The sequence below is a fragment of the Mobula birostris genome, chromosome 4 (genome assembly GCF_030028105.1).
Source record: "Mobula birostris isolate sMobBir1 chromosome 4, sMobBir1.hap1, whole genome shotgun sequence".
In the NCBI taxonomy this organism is placed as follows: Eukaryota; Metazoa; Chordata; class Chondrichthyes; order Myliobatiformes; family Myliobatidae; genus Mobula; species Mobula birostris.
In genome coordinates, this window is record NC_092373.1 from 75,731,733 (window position 1) to 75,753,207 (window position 21,475).

The window sequence follows — 21,475 nt, forward strand, 5'->3', positions numbered from 1 at the left end:
CTGTGGTTAGTGAGGATGCCAAGGTCATCACTAAAGATGCAGGAATCTTTCCTCTCACTTCCCCTAGTAACCTGGGGAATATTCCTTCTGACCCCAGGGACTTATCAATTCTAAGATTCTTCAAAGGTTCCAGCACATCCTGTTTCATAATGTCAATGCCAATCCATAGATTAAATCCTGCCTTTTAAAAAAATGTATTTTGTTTTAAAAGTGTACATACCGCACACTAAATTTATAAATTAACAAGCCAGTCTACATTAATATACTGTTAAATGTGCTAGAAATTTTGGAAACTTTCAATTTGGCGGGGGGGGGAAGCAATGAACAATTTAATCAGGAAGTTAGTGTTATCCAAAACAAAGGTACTTAAGGGTACACCCTTACGCTGGGTTATAACATTACCCCGTTTTCCCTGTTGTAGATGTTACTTGAAAGCAAACCAAAACTATTGAGAGACTGAGTACGGGAGTCGATATTATATGATGTGCTTCTAGAAGAACTAAGTTCCAAGTCGAGTAAAGTAAGTTTGCTTCTTTATTACGAAACCAGTAAAGACAAATGATTTTATAATGATAAAAAAAAACTTACAAAAATTAACGATATAGCAAAATTAATGAAGTAAGGGCTCCAATTATCAGTCAACAATTAGTAAGAGCACCACTGGAGACCTGGGATGTGAATCACTTGCCACACAAACAGCGTCATAGGTCAAGTAGCTGCCTTTACAAAAAAATAGCCAGTTTGTCACCTGTGGGTGTTTGGACTGGAAAGAGGAACAACACAGAATAATATAGCACTAGAACATCCCCTTGGCCTAATATGTTATACCAGGTTAATTTAACTAGTAAATACCTAACTGAACTAATCCCTCTGCTTACACAACATCCACATCCCTCCATATTCAAATGCCCAACTAAGAACCCCTTAAACACCATTATTGTATCTGCCTCAACTATCACCCCGGCAGTGCACTCTAAACCACTCTGTTCAAAAAAATGTTTCTTGGCATAACTCCTTTGAACTTGCCCCTTCTCAACTTAAATGCATAACCTCTGGAATTAACAAGTATTATAGTAGTAAGTACTATAACAAATTAGAGTTCTGTGGGATACACTAATCAGGGAACCATATAGTTAAACCTTATTTATTTATTCAGAGATACGGCACAGTAACAAGCCCTTCTGGCCCAACCAGACTGTGCAACCTAATTACACCCAAGTGTCCAATTAAATTGCATGTCTTTGGAATGTGGTAGGAAACCGGAGCACCCAGAGGAAACCCATGTGGTCACGGGGAGAATGTACAAACCGTGCTGCTAATCTTAATTAAAATTCCAGTGCTGCCATTACACTTACTGTTTCAGTTTCCTTACTTTCTGTTTCATCTATCAGCGCATGATAAGGACCAATCAGTAGAATCAGTTTATCTATCAGTGCATGCTAAGGCATCAGCTACTTGTGCTGGCAATCATTCTTCATAAATCTTGGTAATGATTGCCAGCAGGTTATGAGAGCATTCATTTACATGCCAAGTAGTATGACGAATATTCTTATATTATTAAACAAACTTCCGCTTTCTCAATAGGTACGGACCAGAAATAGCCTCAGATGCTCAAAACCATTCTCTGTCTTCATCTTAAATGCTTTTTTTCTCTATTGTTGTTAAGTTACATTGCACAGTTGCCCCATTTATGGTTACCTTCTGCACAGCAAATGGATCTCTCTGTTCATGGTCCAGATACTTCTCTAAGTTGAAACAGGTGTCATAAAAAATGTGGGCCATTCGGCACCTCTTTAGATCTCTCATGGTTATTTTACCTGGAGTGAAAAATGATAATTAAAATAAACCAGGAAAACATCAGTAAAACTACAAATATATTTTCATTAACAAGTCACTTGCAGTTACAGTCTCAATCTTGGTACTGCATTTTTCACCCATTCATAAGATTGTCAATAAACTTCCTCAGCTGACAATAGGACTTTTCTTTTGAGCGTCCATGGTTAGGTGAAATGCTGGAAATATTCAGGAGAAAATCCTTTTTTCCCCTGAAACTAAGACTGGCAGAAGACGTCAGTAAATAATGAACAACACTGCAGCTAAACTTGATCTTATTCTCATTCAACACTGAAACAGGCAGGGCTACAGCAATTAGTTTTTGGATTATGGATTATGGTGTGTAGGCAGAGGGATTAGTTTAGTAAGGTGTTTAATCAGTTCAAGCACAAATATTGTGGGTCAAATGGCTTTTTTAAGCTGTACTTTTTCTATATTCTAGAACACAGAAAATAGAAGAGTACAGCAGCAGAAAAGGCCATTCAGCCTACAATATTAACATAGAACATCGAACAGTACAGCACAGTACAGGCCCTTCGGCCCACAATGTTGTGCCAACTCTCAAACCCTGCCTCCCATATAAGCCCCCATCTTAAATTTCTCCATATACCTGTCTAGTAGTCTCTTAAATTTCACTAGTATATCTGCCTCCACCACTGACTCAGGCAGTGCATTCCACGCACCAACCACTCTCTGAGTAAAAAACCTTCCTCTAATATCCCCCTTGAACTTCCCACCCCTTACCTTAAAGCCATGTCCTCTTGTATTGAGCAGTGGTGCCCTGGGGAAGAGGCACTGGCTATCCACTCTATCTATTCCTCTTATTATCTTGTACACATCTATCATGTCTCCTCTCATCCTCCTTCTCTCCAAAGAGTAAAGCCCTAGCTCCCTTAATCTCTGATCATAATGCATAATCTCTAAACTAGGCAGCGTCTTGGTAAATCTCCTCTGTACCCTTTCCAATGCTTCCACATCCTTCCTATAGTGAGGCGACCAGAACTAAACACAGTACTCCGAGTGTGGCCTACCAGAGTTTTATAGAGCTGCATCATTACATCGTAACTCTTAAACTCTATCCCTCGACTTATGAAAGCTAACACCCCATAAGCTTTCTTAACTACCCTATCCACCTGTGAGGCAACTTTCAGGGATCTGTGGACATGTACCCCGAGATCCCTCTGCTCCTCCACACTACCAAGTATCCTGCCATTTACTTTGTACTCTGCCTTGGAGTTTGTCCTTCCAAAGTGTACCACCTCACACTTCTCCGGGTTGAACGCCATCTGCCACTTCTCAGCCCAATTCTGCATCCTATCAATGTCTCTCTGTAATCTTTGACAATCCTCTACACTATCTACAACACCATCAACCTTTGTGTCGTCTGCAAACTTGCCAACCCACCTTTCTACCCCCACATCCAGGTCATTAATAAAAATCACGAAAAGTAGAGGTCCCAGAACAGATCCTTGTGGGACACCACTAGACACAATCCTCCAATCTGAATGTACTCCCTCCACCACAACCCTCTGCCTTCTGCAGGCAAGCCAATTCTGAATCCACCTGGCCAAACTTCCCTGGATCTCATGCCTTCTGACTTTCTGAATAAGCCTACCGTGTGGAACCTTGTCAAATGCCTTACTAAAATCCATATAGATCACATCCACTGCACTACCCTCATCTATATGCCTGGTCACCTCCTCAAAGAACTCTATCAGGCTTGTTAGGCATGATCTGCCCTTCACAAAGCCATGCTGACTGTCCTTGATCAGACTATGATTCTCTAAATGCCCAGAGATCCTATCTCTAAGAATCTTTTCCAACAGCTTTCCCACCATAGACGTAAGGCTCACTGTCTATAATTACACGGACTATCCCTACTACCTTTTTTGAACAAGGGGACAACATTTGCCTCCCTCCAATCCTCCGGTACCATTTCCATGGACAACGAGGACATAAAGATCCTAGCCAAAGGCTCAGCAGTCTCTTCCCTCGCCTCGTGGAGCAGCCTGGGGAATATTCCATCAGGCCCCGGGGACTTATCCGTCCTAATGTATTTTAACAACTCCAACACCTCCTCTCCCTTAATATCAACATGCTCCAGAACATCAACCTCACTCATATTGTCCTCACCATCATCAAGTTCCCTCTCATTGGTGAATACCGAAGAGAAGTATTCATTGAGCACCTCACCCACTTCCACAACCTCCAGGCACATCTTCTCACCTTTATCTCTAATCGGTCCTACCTTCACTCCTGTCATCCTTTTGTTCTTCACATAATTGAAGAATGCCTTGGGGTTTTCCTTTACCCTACTCGCCAAGGCCTTCTCATGATGACTTCTTGCTCTTCTCAGCCCCTTCTTAAGCTCCTTTCTTGCTTTCCTATATTCCTCAATAGACCCATCTGATCCTTGCTTCCTAAACCTCATGTATGCTGCCTTCTTCCACCTGACTAGATTTTCCACCTCACTTGTCACCCATGGTTCCTTCACCCTACCATTCTTTATCTTCCTCACCGGGACAAATTTATCCCTAACAACCTGCAAGAGATCTCTAAACATTGACCGCATGTCCATAGTACATTTCACTGCAAAAACATCATCCCAATTCACACCCGCAAGTTCTAGCCTTATAGCCTCGTAATTTGCCCTTCCCCAATTAAAAATTTTCCTGTCCTCTCTGATTCTATCCTTTTCCATGATAATGCTAAAGGCCAGGGAGCGGTGGTCACTGTCCCCCAGATGCTCACCCACTGACAGATCTGTTACCTGACCCGGTTCATTACCTAGTACTAGATTTAGTATGGCATTCCCCCTAGTCGGCCTGTCCACATACTGTGACAGGAATCCGTCCTGGGCACACTAAACAAACTCTGCCCCATTTAAACCCTTGGAACTAATCAGGTGCCAAGCAATATTAGGGAAGTTAAGGTCACCCATGATAACAACCCTGTTATTTTTGCACCTTTCCAAAATCTGCCTCCCAATCTGCTCCTCTGTATCTCTGCTGCTACCAGGGGGCCTATAGAATACCCCCAATAGAATAACTGTTCCCTTCCTGTTCCTGACTTCCACCCATACTGACTCAAAAGAGGATCCTGCTACATTACCCACCCTTTCTGTAGCTGTAATAGTATCCCTGACCAGTAATGCTACCCCTCCTCCCCTTTTTCCACCCTCTCTAAACCTTTTAAAGCACCGAAATCCAGGAATATTGAGAATCCATTCCTGCCCTGGTGCCAGCCAAGTCTCTGTAATGGCCACTACATCATAATTCCATGTATGTATCCAAGCTCTCAGTTCATCACCTTTGTTCCTGATGCTTCTTGCATTGAAGTACACACATTTCAGCCCTTCTACCTTACTGTCTTTACACCGTTTATTCTGCTTGTCTTTCCTCAACGCCTCTCTATATGTTAGATCTGGCTTTATTCCATGCACATCTGTCACTGCTCTATCGCTCTGGGTCCCATCTCCCTTTGAGTTTAGTTTAAACCCTCCTGAACCATGCCAGCGAACCAACCTGCAAGAATATTGCTCCCCCTCAAGTTCAGGTGCAACCCATCCAATCTGTACAGGTCCCACCTTCCCCAGAAGAGAACCCAATGATCCAAATATCTAAAACCCTGCTCCCTGCCACGCATTCAACTGCCATCTCCTCCAATTCTTACCATCACTGTCACGTAGCACTGGCAGCAATCCTGAGAATGCCACCCTTGAGGTCCTGTTCTTCAGCCTTCTGCCTAGTTCCCGAAACTCACACTTCAGGACCTCACCCCTCTTCCTCCCCATGTCATTGGCCCCAACATGTATCACGACTTCTGGTTGCTTTCCCCCTCGTACCAGGATGTCGTGCACCCGGTCAGAGACATTCCAGACCCTGGCACCCAGGAGGCAACGAACTATGCGGGTGTCCTTCTCACGTCCATAAAATCTCCTGTCTGCTCCCCTGACTATAGAGTCTCCAATGATGACAGCTCTCCTCTTCTCCGTCCCATGCTTCTGCACCACAGGGTCAGACTCAGTGCCGGAGGCCCTGCCACCGTGGCTCACACCTGGTTGGTCGTCCCTGCCAACAGTATCCAGGACAGTAAACTTACTATTCAGGGGAATGGCTACAGGGGTGCTCTGCACTACCTCTCTGCTCACCTTCGCTTCCCCCCCCGACTGTCACCCAACGACCTGCTTCTGACAGCCTAGGTGTGACTACCTCCCTGTAGCTCTCATCTATGACTGCCTCATTCTCCTTTATGAGTCGAAAGTCATCCAGGTGCTGCTCCAGATTCCTTACACGGTCTTCCAGATTGCCCAGCCATATGCACTTCTGGCAGATGTGACTCTGCAGGACAGGGGCGTTCCCCCAAGACTGCCACATCTCACATGAGAGGCACATCATCATCTCAGGAGACATTGTAAAGACTAACTGCGAGTAAGCTTGTCCTTCGCCTCTTCTCGTCAAAGCCTCAAAGCTCCACTCCTTCACTGGCCCACTCACTCACTGGCCGCTTTCCAAACCAGCTAAAAAGCAAATCAAAGACACTCAAACACCAACCCCTCGTACCTACACCATGTCCATATCCTTCCATCTTCCTTACATCCACATGCCTATCTAAATGTCTCTTAAAACCCTCTAACACCATACCAGGCATCCACCATTCTGAGTAAAAAGCTTTACCTCTCACGCCCCCCTGAACCTACTCCCCCCTACCCCACCCCACCTTCAATGCATGCCCTCAGGTATTAGCCATTTCAACCCTGGGAAACAGAAAGTCCCTGTCTACTATATTTATGCCTCTCATAATCTTATAAAACCTCTATCAGATCTCTCCTCAGTCTCAGGCGCTCCAGAGACAACAACCCAAGTTTACCCAGCCTCTCATAATAGCTCATGCCCTCCAAACCAGGCAGCGTCCTGGTAAACCTTTTCTGCACCCTCTCCAATGCCTCCATATCCTTCTATAATGGGGTGACCAGAACTGTATGCAATACTCCAGATGTGGTCTAACCAGAGTTTTATAAAGTTGCAACAGAACCTCTTGACCATGATGAGTAACTGGAATAGCAACTCCAGCTAACTCTGGTCAAGATGGAGCCAGGACGTGATATTGTGGCTCAGATTTTTATAAAAGTTCATAGCGATGGTTCTGGGGACCACTTGATGAGTTAGTATCAGATTAGGAAGAGGGATGAAGGAGTGTTAGAGGTCAGGGGCAAGAGCCAGTGTCCACTGTGATCATGCTCAGACCTACTTGTTTTTCTTGTTGAGGGACAGCATGGGGAGTTAGGGATCAGGTTAGGGTTTAGGGCCAGGAATGAGGGAAAATGAAGATTAAGGGGCAGGAGCTGTGTTTGGAATCCACGTTGGAATGCTCAGCAGTTGAGCAGTTGAAGGTTGGTGATCCCAGAGGTCAGGTTAACAGGCGCTAGCAAACCAGCAATTTCTAGGTCACAGAATTCAAGCTGTAGGTCCATATGAGTGGGACTCATGGTGACCAGTGACCTCCAGGACACCGGAATGGGAGGTCCGAGCGAGTCCAGAAATCGAGGCCCAAACCACTTCGTAGTCAAAGGTCAACAATCCTGAACTTCAGAAGGGTCAAGGCCTGAAGGTGGAACCCACAATCAGCAAATCCTGGGGTCAATACTCAGAGCTCAGTGAAGTCTGGAGCTAGAAACCCCGAAAGGTCTAAGACTGAAGTCAGTGAGTCTGGAGGTAGAGGGTGAATCCAGGCAAGACAATGGAGGTTAGAGGCCTGATACCTGCATGTCTGGGCATCCAGAGTCAAAGACTGAAGGTTGGAGGCCAGAATGTGTGACAGGTGAGAGTGTGGGAATGAAGCTTGTTCTGCTGTTGCTGACTTGTTTTGTTCTGTGTTGTGCTTCTGTTGTGTTGAACATTTCAGGCATGCTATGTTGGGGCTGGAACGTGGGGCAATATCCGGGCTGTCCTCAGCACATTTTGGGTGTTGGTTGTTAATGAAAATGACACATTTCACAGCAGTGTTTCGCTGTTCATGTGCCAAATAAATCTGAATCTGAATTCAGCAGTTGAGACTTCAGTCATGTCTAGGTGACTCTAACACTACCACAGCAATGAAGCACCGCAGACCACCTCAAGTACTGCCATAAACTTGTCACAGATTGTGTCTTTTTTTTTCCTGCTGTCTTTTTTCTACTCTCTCTTTACTGTCTTGTATAATTTACGTATGATTTATACTCTGTGTATTGTTTGTACCTACAGCCCTGTGATTCTGCTGGAAGCAAATTTTCACCACAGCTGTACATCACTGTACTGGGGCAGGTGGCTCGATGTAGCTTGTCCACAGGATGTTGTTGATGAGGGATGGTTCATATACCATGTCCCTGTCTTGTTACCCACAAGCATGGAATAAACAAGGGATCCACTTTCCCTCCATCAGTCATTCAAAGCCTGCACATCCTCAGCTTCTCATAGCATATCAAAGCACCTTCTTCTTACGTGCTCAAGCAGCAAGTCCTAACCTTAGGAGAGCAGGATAAACTCTAGCTAATGGATATTGTTGCACGGAATACTGAAATTCAGTACATAATTTCTCCTGTTCAACACTGATATATTTATATGTGAATAGGTAAATGAGTGTTGTGAATATTTAAGTGTTATCATATATGTAGTGTAAGCATATATGCTACTTGTTACTCTGTAAAGATGTGTACACCCAAAGTTTAAAGCTCTTGACGACTCCCCAAGACTGTGATAAATAGTACTTAGAAGCATTACAAGTTCTGCTCACTGACCAGCTCCAAATTTAACACAATGGCTACAAGGGGCAGTAACAATTGACTTGCGTGGTGCACCAATAAAGAGAACATTGCTGGTCTAAAACATTCATCATGGGGTCGGGGTCCCAGGATTGGGGAAAGATAAATGCTCAGGCATTTTCATTCCTTGGATAGAGGGTCAGCAAGTTAATCTGGCCAGGAAGTAGTATTTAAGAGAGAAAAGGTTTCAACTGAACGTAGAACAGTACAGCACAGTACAGTCTTCATCCCATGAATTTGTGCCAACCCTTTAAACAACTCTAAAATCAATCTGACCCTTCCACACAGACCTCCACTTTCCTTTCAGAGATAAAGAGTAATGCCATTCACAGGAGAAGTACATACAGTACACTGGGGAGCCGCGGTAGTGTAGTGGTTAACGCAATGCTGGTATAGCACAGGGCGGAGGAGTTTGGAGTTCAATTCCAGCACCATCTGTAAGGAGTTTGTACGTTCTCCCTGTGACCGCATGGGTTTCCTCCAGGTGCTCCACTTTCCTCCCACAGTCCAAAGGCAAACTGGTTGGTAGGTTAATTGGTCATTGTAAATTGTCCTGTGATTAGGCCTGATGGAACAGATGGCTTTGTTGCCAAGTTTGCAGATGATACAAAGATTGGTGGAGGGACCGGGAGTTTTGAGGAAACAGGTAGGATGCAGAAAGACTTGGACAGACTAGGGGAATGGGCAAGAAAGTGGCAAATGAAATACAATATTGGAAAATGCATGGTCATGCACTTTGGTAGTAGAGATAAATGTGTGGACTATTTTCTAAATGAGGAGAAGATCCCGGAGTCTGGGATGCAGAGGGACTTGGGAGTCCTTGTGCAGAACACCCTGAAGGTTAACTTGCAGGTTGAGTCGGTGGTGAGAAAGGCAAATGCCGTGTTAGCATTCATTTCAAGAGGTCTAGAATACAAGAGCAAGGATGTGATGCTGAGGCTTTATAAGGCACTGGTGAGGCCTCACTTTGGATATTGTGAACAGTTTTGTGCCCCTCATCTTAGGAATGATGTGCTGGCATTGGAGAGGGTCCAGAGGAGGTTCACAAGGATGATCCCAGGAATTAAAGGGTTATCATAAGGGGAACATTTGATGGCTCTGGGTCTGCACTTGCTGGAATTCAGAAGGATGGGGAGGGGATCTCATTGAAACCTTTCGAATGTCGAAAGGCCTCGACAGAGTAGATGTGGAAAGGATGTTTCCCACGGTGGGAGAGTCTAGGACAAGAGGGAACAGCCACAGGATAGAGAGGCTCCCTTTCAAAACAGAGATGCGGAGAAATTTCTTTCGCCAAAGGATGGTGAATTTGTGGAATTTGTTGCCACATGCAGTTGTGGAGGCCAAGTCGTTGGGTGTACTTAAGGCAGAGATTGATAGGTTCGTGACTGGACATGGCATCAAAGGTTACGGGGAGAAGGCTGGGAACTGGGGTAGAGGAGGAGATAGAAAAAAAAGGATCCGCCATGATTGAATGGTGGAGCAGACTTAATGGGCCAGATGGCCTAATTCTGCTCCTATGTCTTATGCTCTTATAGGCTAGAGTTAAATAGGTGGGTTGCTGGGTTAAGTAGGTGGGTTGCTAGGTGTGGTGGCTCGCTGGGCCAAAAGGGCTTGTTCTGCAAGGTATCCCTAAATAAATCTGCGTGAACAGAGAGTAGGGAAGCTTCAAGTTCTGCTCTACCACTGGAAACAGGATAAACAATGCAGGGAGAGGTTAATGACCTACTGGTTTGTAATCTAGAGTATAGACAGGAATGATAAAAATGTTTACATAGTTCAAGTAATCTTCCACTTAAAGTACATGTTGAAAATGTTGTCTGGACGTTTAGGAGCAGAATAACGCCATTTGTCCTATTGAGTCTGTTCTACCATTCAATCACGGTTCAACTTCTCCTGTCTTCTTTCCCTGTAACCTTTAATACCTCTACTAATCAAGAACCTATCAATCTATGCCTTAAATACATCTGATAACCTGCCTTCCAAGGCAACAAATCTCACAGAATCCGAATATTCTGGCTGAAGAAATCACATCTCATCTCAGTTTTAAAGGGAGGGATTGGCTAAGAAGACTAAAGGGAAGAAGGTTTATTTAATGTCCATAAAGATAATATGATAGCCTAGGAAATATTAGAAAATCTTTAAGAATGCTTGCATGAGCATTACTGGATACAAAGCACGTACATGCACCGAACCTGGTGCCAAACCAGTATATTGTAAAACCAAACCAGTGTCACATTCAGTGAAAATTGAGAAATCTCATCAAAGCAGTGCCAGGCAAACTAGAAATGAATTGAGAGTGCAAACAACAGGAATTCTGCAGATGCTGGAAATTCAAGCAACACACATCAAAGTTGCTGGTGAACGCAGCAGGCCAGGCAGCATCTGTAGGAAGAGGTGCAGTCGACGTTTCAGGCCGAGACCCTTCGTCAGGACTAACTGAAGGAAGAGTGAGTAAGGGATTTGAAAGTTGGAGGGGGAGGGGGAGATCCAAAATGATAGGAGAGGACAGGAGGGGGAGGGATGGAGCCAAGAGCTGGACAGGTGATAGGCAAAAGGGATACGAGAGGATCATGGGACAGGAGGTCCGGGAAGAAAGACAAGGGGGAGGGGGGGACCCAGAGGGTGGGCAAGGGGTATATTCAGAGGGACAGAGGGAGAAAAAGGAGAGTGAGAGAAAGAATGTGTGTATAAAAATAAGTAACAGATGGGGTACGAGGGGGAGGGGGGGCCTTAGCGGAAGTTAGAGAAGTCGATGTTCATGCCATCAGGTTGGAGGCAACCCAGACGGAATATAAGGTGTTGTTCCTCCAACCTGAGTGTGGCTTCATCTTTACAGTAGAGGAGGCCGTGGATAGACATGTCAGAATGGGAATGGGATGTGGAATTAAAATGTGTGGCCACTGGGAGATCCTGCTTTCTCTGGCGGACAGAGCGTAGATGTTCAGCAAAGCGGTCTCCCAGTCTGCGTCCCTTACTCACTCTTCCTTCAGTTAGTCCTGACGAAGAGTCTCGGCCTGAAACGTCGACTGCACCTCTTCCTACAGATGCTGCCTGGCCTGCTGCGTTCACCAGCAACTTTGATGAATTGAGAGTGATTGGATTATGTTGTAAACCAAGTCAGCAGGATTGTTAAATCAGTGGACAACCATAAACTGAGCCTTAACCAAGTGATTAGAATCAGAGTCCTAGTCTGCCCAGAGTCTTCTCTATTGCTAATTGTGAAAGACCTACCCTGATTTGACCTCAACCTTTTTTCACCAGTATTCACAAGTTTCCATTTAGCGTTACAGCTGTATTTTTCCATTATTTTTCTCCTGCAAGAAGTACTTGTTTATTCGCTTAAAACTTCAATACGTGAGTTAGCAGAATTGCTTTTATTTGTCTCCCACTGAGTTGTTAGGATGTCAACCATAATTTTGTTTCCAATATAGTTTCCACTGGATGAGGCCATGACAAACCCAAGTGCATTCAAAGTCAGTGCACCATGAGCTGCTCTGCTAGGATGGGTCTTGTGATAGTATGTGATGTTAACGTTACACCTTAACAAGAAGTTAGCTAAACTTGTCTCTTCAAGACATTCTTAGAATAGATACAGATTTTTCAGTTGCACTGTTAGAAGATCAATAATATTAGGGAGTTAACAAATGTTTGATATGTTTGCATCTAATAATGCAATCAAAACACATAAGGCATGAATTAAGGCAATTAGTCTGACACCATTTCTTTGGGTTATACCTTGATTATATACTCCGCTGACATGCATGATGCCCCAAGACTGACTTCAATCCATTCAAACCACAGAATTGTTGGCACAGCACATACAACATGCTGGAGGAACCCAGCAGGACAGGCAGCACCTATAGAAAAGATTTCCTGCATCTGCAGATTTTCTCTTGTTTGTGGTAAGAAAATTGTTGATGCTTTTCTGACAAAAATCAAATGTAGATTCAATGGGTGTAGTCCACATCCCTGTCAAGAGTTGGCGTTCGTCAAACTACATGCACTACCATGGATTTTTCTCTGATTGTGTGTTTTATTCTTCAGTCTTTTTGCTATTCTCTCTTTACTGTTTTTTATAATTTATATACTGTGCATTTTCCATACCTACAACCCTGTGGTGCTGACGGAGGTAAGGCTTTCATTGCACCTGTACCTCACTGTATTTGTGTGAATGACTTGTCTTGACTTGCCCAGACAATGTTGTTGATGAGCGATGGTCAACATCTCAAACCCCTGTCAGTGTTTCCTACCTCCAGGAAATAAACATAATTTGGTCCACTTTCCTTCCATTGGTCTTTAAAGGCCTGAGCACCCTCAGCTTCTAGTAGAATATCAAAACACATTTCTTAACCTTGTGAGAGCAGGATAAGCAACAGCAAATGGATGCTCTGGCACGAAATAGTGAACTTCAGTACATAATTTCTCTTGTTTAATACTGGTATTTATATGTAAATGGATAAATGAGTGCTGTGAATATTTAACAGTGTCATATAAGTAATCTAAGTACATGCTATTTGTTAATCTGCAATGATGTGAACACCCAAGGTTTAGAGCTCTTGGCATCTGCCCAAGACTGTGATAAATAGCACCTAGAAACATTACAAGTGTCTGAGGTAACCGGAAAATGAACTCAGCCTTTAATCACTGTGTCTATGTGAAACACTTTTCCAGAGGTAAAACAGCATGCTATATTTGCATGTAAATATGAACGGATGTTATGTGGGTATGTAAATATGATGACATCATCACGTATGTGACAAAAGCACAAGGTACTTGGCCTCAGTACGCGATGAAGCTGACCCCTATAATTTGAAGCTCTACAGGTCATTACAGATAGCTGAGCAGCACCAAGCTCATAGACCACTCCTAAAAACACTACAAACATTTGAAATCAAACTCAGTATACCAGGAACTGAATGCTTTCACTAGCTCTCTGAAACAGTAATATAGTTTCCTAGAAGGCAAGATATATTTTCAATTGAAAGACAAAGGCATTCTGACCAACTCAATGAAGAAGCCGTTACTTATCACTTTGCACTAAACCAGCAAAAGCCGATTAAAATTACATTATTTAGTCATACTTAACATACCTCAGAAACAAATGGTTTAATCTTTATAAATCGTCATTACATTAGACTATTATCCATTTTCACCACTTCTACAAATTTGATGAAAGTTGGCATCTGTTTCAAAATACAGGTGAGGGACATAGAACATAGAAAATCTACAGCACATTACAGGCCTTTCAAGCCACAAAGTTGTGCCGACCATGTAACCTACTCTAGAAGCTGCCTAGAATCTCCCTACTGCATAGCCCTCTATTTTTCCTAAGTTCACATGTGAGCACATGGGATAAAAAGAAGTTACTTAGTAAAACACAGAGTGGCATTTATAATATATCAGAATTCAAATGTTCAAAATAGATTTATTATCAAAGTACATATAAGTCACCATATACAACCCTGAGATTCGTTTTCTTGCAGAAGTACATGGTAAATCCAAGACACATAATAGAATCAATGAAAGACCACACCCAACAGGACAAACAAACACTGTGCAAAAAAAACCCAATAAATATTGAGAACATAAGATAAAGAGTCCATAGGTTGTGGGAACAGTTCAGTGATAGGGCAAGTGAAATAGAGTGAAGTTATCCTTACTGGCTCAAGAGTCTTATGATTGAGGAACAGTAACTGCTTCTGAACCTGGTGGTGTAGGTCCTGAGGCTCCTGTATCTTCTCTCTTATGGCAGCAACGAGAAGAGAGCATGCCCTGGGTGGTGGGGGTGCTTGATGATGGTCGCTGATTTCCTGTGACATCGTTCCCTGTAGATGTGCTCAATGGTGGGGAGGGCTTTGCCCCTGATGGACTGGGCTGTATTCATTCCTTTTTGTGGGACTTCCCATATTGGTGTTTCCATACCAGGCCGTGATGCAACCAGTCAATATACTCTCCACCACACATCTACAGAAGTTTGTCAATTTTTTTTTTTTTTAAATTTTATTTTTATTTGGATAAGGAATTCACAAATATCATGTACTTTTTTCACACATATAACCTTTTCCATTTTTTTATATGTATAAAACTACAATTATTTATACATTCTTAAGTACACATTGAGATGATATAAAAGGAAAATAAACATTTAAATAGATAATTATGTACTGTGGTAAATCTAACCTATTAGGCTAAGTAATGGAATTAGTTGTTAAGAAAAATGGTAATAATAGTTTCCATATAACCCTTCTAGACCATTTCCACTGGTCCAAAATGTTGTATATAAGCCTATGTATCAACCATTGTAGGTGTTTATATCCTAATTTGTTCATGCTTGCTCCTGCCCACAGACATAATTATCCAATCCCTATGTACTTATTTACTTAATTTTTTCATTTTTTTATCCCTTTCCCAAATCTTTCCCTTTACTTGTGTTAATTCTCTATTTTCCAAAAGAAAACAAAAAAAACAAACATTTAGACTAGGGGTGCTTACGTTAGCAATATTACTGTGTTGATGAGAAGAGCAGTATAAATCATTAGGAGAGTCATCTAAAGTCTGCTTGCATTGGGGTTATATATTCAATCCATTTATTCCAGATTTGATAAAATTTTTCTTTTTGAGTTCTCAGGGAGTAAGTCAACTTTTCCATTTTAAATATTTCCAAGATAATTTCGTACCAATCTTCTAATGTAGGTGGTATTGGATTTAGCCATTTTCTAGTGATTGATTTCTTACTTGTCGCTAAGAGGGCCTGCAGCAACTTTATATCTTCCTTCTGTTCAAGAAACAATACATGCCCCAAATAGAGCGTCTCAAAGTTCAGAGGTATCTGGGACCTAAGTACCTTAACTAATGTTCTATGAATACCTTCCCAAAATAGACTTAATTTAGGGCAATCCCAAAAAATATGAAAATGATTTGCCTCCTTGGAGCCGCATCTTCTCCAACACATCACATTTGTATCTTTATATTTTTCCTGATATGGGGTCTTGAAGTATCTTATAATGTTTTTCCAACGATGTTCTCTCCAAGTCAAAGAATTAGTCGAGGACCATTGAAAGCTGCAGATTTTCTCCCAAGCCTCCTCTGAAAGTACCAACCCCGCTTCTTTCTCCCACTTCTCTTTAATATACAGTGTATTTACATTTTTAGCATGGGAGAGTGCATTATATAATCGAGAAACTGATTTACTAGGTATTGAACTGCAAGCCGAATTCAGAATCTTGAAAAATTCTAATTCTACTGTTGATAGGTCTGTATATCTACAACTCTGGTTAACATAGTTTCGTACTTGAAGGTACCTAAAAAAGTCATTATGTTCTAGGCCATGTTTGTCCTGCAGGATTTGGAAACTTTGTAATACTCTTTTATCTATAAATGAGAGGTAGGTTGTAAGACCTTTCTTTATCCATAGCTCAAATCTTTTATCTCCTCTGTTGGGAAGGAATTCGGTATCATATGCACACCATCTAAAGAGTTTTAACATGTTATTAATTCCACATGAATTAACCACCTTCTGCCATACTCTTAATGTAAGATTTATCCAAGTGTTTTTAAATTTTTCCAACTGGGCCATCAATCCTTTGTCAGCTATTGAGGCCTGAAGAGGAAAACTGTCAACTAATCCAAATTCTATTTCCTTCCATCTAGCCTTATATTCCCTATTACACCAATATAACAGAGGGGTTATCTGTGAGGCATAAAAATAATTTCTCAGGCAAGGAAGAACCATACCTCCTCCTTCCTTCCCTAACTGTAAGGTGTTATATCGAATTCTAGGTTTCTTTCCTTGCCAAATGAAGCGGGAAATCCATTTGTCCCATTCCCTGAATTGATTATCATCCACCTCCACCGGTAAAGTACGGAAAAGATACAATAACCGAGGAAGAATATTCATTTTTATAGTATTTATCCTTGAATTTAAACTTAAAAGGCGGCTAAGATTCCATCTATGCATATCTGCTTTTATCTCTGAGATTAATGGCCCATAATTTACCTGTGACAGTGTTGAAAGATCCTTTGGCCGGGTTATTCCTAAATATTTTAATGATTTAGCTTCCCACTTAAGATCATATGTATCCTGCAATTTTTTGGATGGTGTATAATTTAGGGACATAACCTGTGTTTTCTTTACATTAATTTTATAACCTGATATTTTCCCAAAGTCATCCAACAGTGTAAACAATCCTATAAATGATTTTTCTGGTTCACTCAGATAGACCAAAACATCATCTGCGAATAACGCCACTTTCTGTTCAATCCCTGCCACCTTGATACCTTTTACGATTTCGCTCTGCCTTATTAGTTGGGCAAGCGGTTCAATATATACCGCAAAAAGGAGAGGAGAAATTGGGCATCCCTGTCTAGTGCCTCTCTCTAAGATGAAGGAGTCAGAGAGGTCCCCATTTATCTTAATTCGGGCTGTAGGGCTGTCATATAGAGTCTGAATTACTTTAATAAACTTTTCTTGAAAGCCGAATCTTCCTAACACTCTGTATAGGAATGCCCAACTAACCGAATCAAAAGCTTTCTCAGCGTCCAATCCTACTACCATTGTCTCTGTCTCGTTCTTATTAACCTGTTCTAATATGTGCAGAGTTCTCCTTATGTTGTCCTGTGTTTGTCTTTGTTGAATAAATCCAGTCTGGTCTAAATGGATTAGGCCAGGTAAAAGCTTTTCCAACCTGCGCGCTAATATAGATGTAAATAGTTTGTAATCTAAGTTAAGAACACTAATTGGCCGATAATTGCCACATTCTAGTTTATCTTTACCCTCTTTAGGAATAACTGAAATAGTCGCTTCTCTCCAGGAAGGTGGAGTTTCTCCTCTCTGCAAGATCCAATTAAAGGTGTTAAGTAGTAATAGGGCTAACTGTGTCTTCAGGGACTTGTACCACTCTGAGGTAAACACATCAGAACCCGGGGACTTTCCAGCCTTTAACCTAGAGATGGCCACGTTCAGTTCTTTGACAGTTACTGGTTCTAATAAAGTTTCATTTTGTAAATCTGTAAGTTTAGGTAGATCTAAAATATTCAATACACTGTCTATATAGGGCTCATTGGGGGCCCGGGGTTGGGAGTACAGCTCTCGATAATATGTTTCAAAACTCTCTTGAATTTTCCCTATTGTACTCTCCACAAGCTTTGTCTTTGGATTCTTTATTTTATGAATTGTATTGTCTGCTTGTTGTTTTCGTAATTTATATGCTAATAATCTAGCTGATTTACCTCCTACTTCATAATTCTTTTGCCTCAGGTAAAGAAAATTTCTTTGAGTTTACAACGTATAAATATCGTCAATTTCACTTTGCAATTTCCTAATTTCCTGTTTTCGATTTGAATTACTTTTGTTGCTATCTACAACTTGAAGTTGTTTTAATTTTTCTTGAAGGTCTGCTAATTTTTGTGCATTGATTTTTTTCATGTGAGTGGTAATGGAAATAATTTTCCCTCTCAGTACAGCTTTCAATGTATCCCATAAGATCACTGGTGATGTTTCTCCCGTGTCATTAAGGTCTAGATATTCTTTGATTTCTCCCCTTAATCTCTCCATTACTTTCGGGTTATTGAGTATATGTGAGTTTAGCCTCCATAGTGTTTTCCTCATTTTCCTTTCCAGGATTAGAGACATAGAGACTGGGCTATGATCCGACAGATCAATTGTTGCAATATTACAGTTTTTTATCCTGAGTCTATCTGTATTAAAGATAAAGAAATAGTCTATCCTTGAATAGGCTGAATGAGGGAAAGAGTAATATGTATAATCTTTACTAGTAGGGTGTAATTCCCTCCAGACATCTATAATTCCCAACTCCTCCATCAATGAATTCACTTTCCGAGTCAGAGGTTTATTCTGAGTAACTATTCTTGAAGAATCTAATATAGGATTTAATCTAATATTAAAATCCCCTCCACAAATTACTACCCCTTGAGAACTGACCATTAGGTCAAAAATGTGTCTATAAAATGACCATTCACAACCTGGAGGAGCATAAACATTCAGCAATGTTATTTCTGTACCTTCTATTCTTCCTGTGATTTTTACGAACCGTCCTTCTTTGTCTCTAGTCTCTGAAATATGTTCATAATTAAGAGTACTTGATATTAAAGTAGCTACCCCTCTTTTGTGACTCAATTTATATGATGAATAAAATACATGCTTAAAGCCCATTCTTTTTAATTTTCCATGTTCAGATTGGCTCATATGTGTTTCCTGGAGGAAAGCTATTTGTGCCCTCTCTTTTTTCAATTTAGACATAATCTTATTTCTTTTAATTGGATTCAAAACCCCATTAACATTATAGGAAATTATTTTTACCAATTCAGTTTGCATTTTTCTCTAGTAGAAAAAAAAACTCTCCTTTTCTAACCAAACAGTAAGCAATCCCTTCTCAACAGTAAACCAAGACATATAACCACATCCTAGACATTTTTGAACGTGCAACATTTGAAAATTTTTCCCGACTTCCCACAGTGAGGCCTGAGCACCGACCCGCCTCAGTTCAGAGGGATAACCTCTATCTTCACTCTGTGTTAGAGGGCCCTCAGCAGTTTGAATAATCATAGAGAATTTTCTCCTACTTATGTCTTGACCATATTGCTATCATTCAAGTTATTCCGTCTAGTTTATTTTCAGTTACCATTTTTCATTTTACCTTTAAGTCCGATTTACTCTTTTCAGTCATTTCTCTTAATTAATCTGTGTCCTCTGTACATTTGCATCTGAATATTTGCAGCTTTTCCTTGTAGTTTGACACTCTGGTTTGTGTGGAGCGTCCTCGCCGCACTGCCTGCCACGACTTCTGCTGAATCCTCTCCAGTAGCGACTCCGGTTGGGTGATAACTTTAATAGGTAGTCCCCGGTCCGCCAGGTCCAATGTTGCCTCCTCCACCATAGCGTAAGTTTTTGTCCCTTCGTCGTAAAAGACTCTCAGCCGAGCTGGATACAGGGTCTGGAATCTGATGTTGTTTTCCCTCAGGACCCTCCGTGTTTCCGTATATTCCTTCCATCTGGCAAGAATCCCCGGTGTGTAGTCGTGGCCTAAACTGATTTTACAGTTGTTCCACATGAAACCTTTCTTTTGCCATGCCCTTTTAAGCACCTCTTCCTTCGTTCTGTAACTGAGAAGTCTGACCAGAATCGATCTGGGCTGGGCGCCTGCTGGAGGCTGTGGTGCCAACGCGCGGTGAGCTCTTTCTATCTGTAGGTCTTTTGCGGCCGTTATATCAAGGTTCTCTCTGAGTAGCTTCTCCACGAAGGGAATCATCAATCCGGGTTTACCTTCAGTTCCTTCGGGAACTCCGTAAATCCTCACATTTTCCCTTCTCGAGCGGCCTTCTTGATCTATTAGTTTCCACTGGAGCTGGTCTTGCAGCTTCAGCATCTCTGCTATCACCTCCTCTGCGTTTTGTAGCTTCTCTTCAATTCCAACAATCCTCGCTTCGGCTTCATCTATCTGCGAGTTAGTTTTTACTATTTCTCCTTTAATATCTTCCAGCTGTTTGCTGTTATCTTGTCGGAACTCGCGAATCTCTCCGAGAATCAAGGACAGTGTCACCGATTCCCCCTCATTATCTCCGTCCCGGCTTTTGTCAAAATTTTAGATGTCATACCGAACCTTCGCAAACCTCTGAGGAAGTAGAGGCACTACCATGCTTTCTTCATAAATGCATTAACGTGCTAGGCCCAGAACAGGTCCTCTGAAATGATAGTACCGAGGAATTTAGTGTTGCTGACCCTCTCCACGATCAGGACTGGCTCATGGACCTTTGGTTTCCTCCTTCTGATGTAGGCAGTAATCAGCTCCTTGGTCTCGCTGACCCATTCAGCATTAAGCTAATCATTCATTACTACTTTCACATCAGTTACTACCAGTTTTCCAAAACAGCATTCCAGGAAAATACTGATATGGAAACATATTCACTCAATTATACTTGACTGTTCATTTTCTGGAATGTACTCATTTAGGAATTTTGCTCACTGCTAAGGTAATTGAAACGCTCTGGTGATGCATTTATACATTTACTTACCTTCACATTCTGGTTTTACTAGATCCAGCATCTGACAGAGGAGATCATGGAATGGCAATGGCTCGATGCCCATTCCCTCCATCCGTTCACATTGTTCTTCGTAGAAGTATTCTAGTTCATACATGGAGAGCACCCCATCCCCATCAATATCCATGGCCCGAAACCAGTATTCCATGCTAGAAGACAGTGAAAACAAGTCCTTACTACCTTATATGTAATTGTTCAATGTTATAAGTTATTTGCCTCACGGTCAGAAATTTTCTGGGTTCAGGTTCCAATCCAGAAAGTGAAACACAAAAATTTGGACTGATACTCTAGTGCAATACTGAGAGAGTACAGCATTGTCAGAGTGTTGTCTTTTGGGCAAGATGTTAAGCTTAAATCCCATATTCTCTTTCACACGAATGCTTCAGATCCTATGAGGGAATTTTGATGGAGCTAGGGGATAATTTCTGGTATTCTGCCTAACATTTATTTTTCAATGCATAATTTAATAGATTATCTGCTCATTAGCCTAGTGCTGCTTCTGTGAGCTTGGGAACAGTTTTTTCCTACATTTCTATTGGTGACTACACTGAGAATATACTACATTGGCTGTGAACTGCTGTGGGATGTCCTGAAGTTCTAACTGTAATTACCAAAAGTTTACTTCTATTAATATGAATTAATTTTGCCCCAGTCTGAAAACTTTGTCAGGGAACTTTGTCGATTAATCTTTAGCAAAACTTCATTATTATTGGCTAACATCCATTTTCCCCATTCCCACCATTTTCCTATTGATGAAATCCATTTAAGTTTTTAATGAGTTAGAAA

At 41.7% G+C, this 21,475-nt stretch overlaps 1 protein-coding gene across 6 annotated transcripts in view; it reads right to left on the reverse strand.

Moving 5' to 3' along the window:
• Window positions 1–21,475, reverse strand: part of ppp2r3a (protein phosphatase 2, regulatory subunit B'', alpha) — a 345,954-nt gene that overhangs the window by 11,979 nt on the left and 312,500 nt on the right. For all 6 annotated transcript variants that reach the window (XM_072255640.1, XM_072255635.1, XM_072255638.1 and 3 more), the window contains 2 exons: window positions 20,663–20,838; window positions 1,699–1,817 (listed from right to left, as the gene is read on the reverse strand). In XM_072255640.1, coding sequence (XP_072111741.1) covers window positions 1,699–1,817; window positions 20,663–20,838 — 295 coding nt within the window. The remainder of the gene's footprint in view (window positions 1–1,698; window positions 1,818–20,662; window positions 20,839–21,475) is intronic.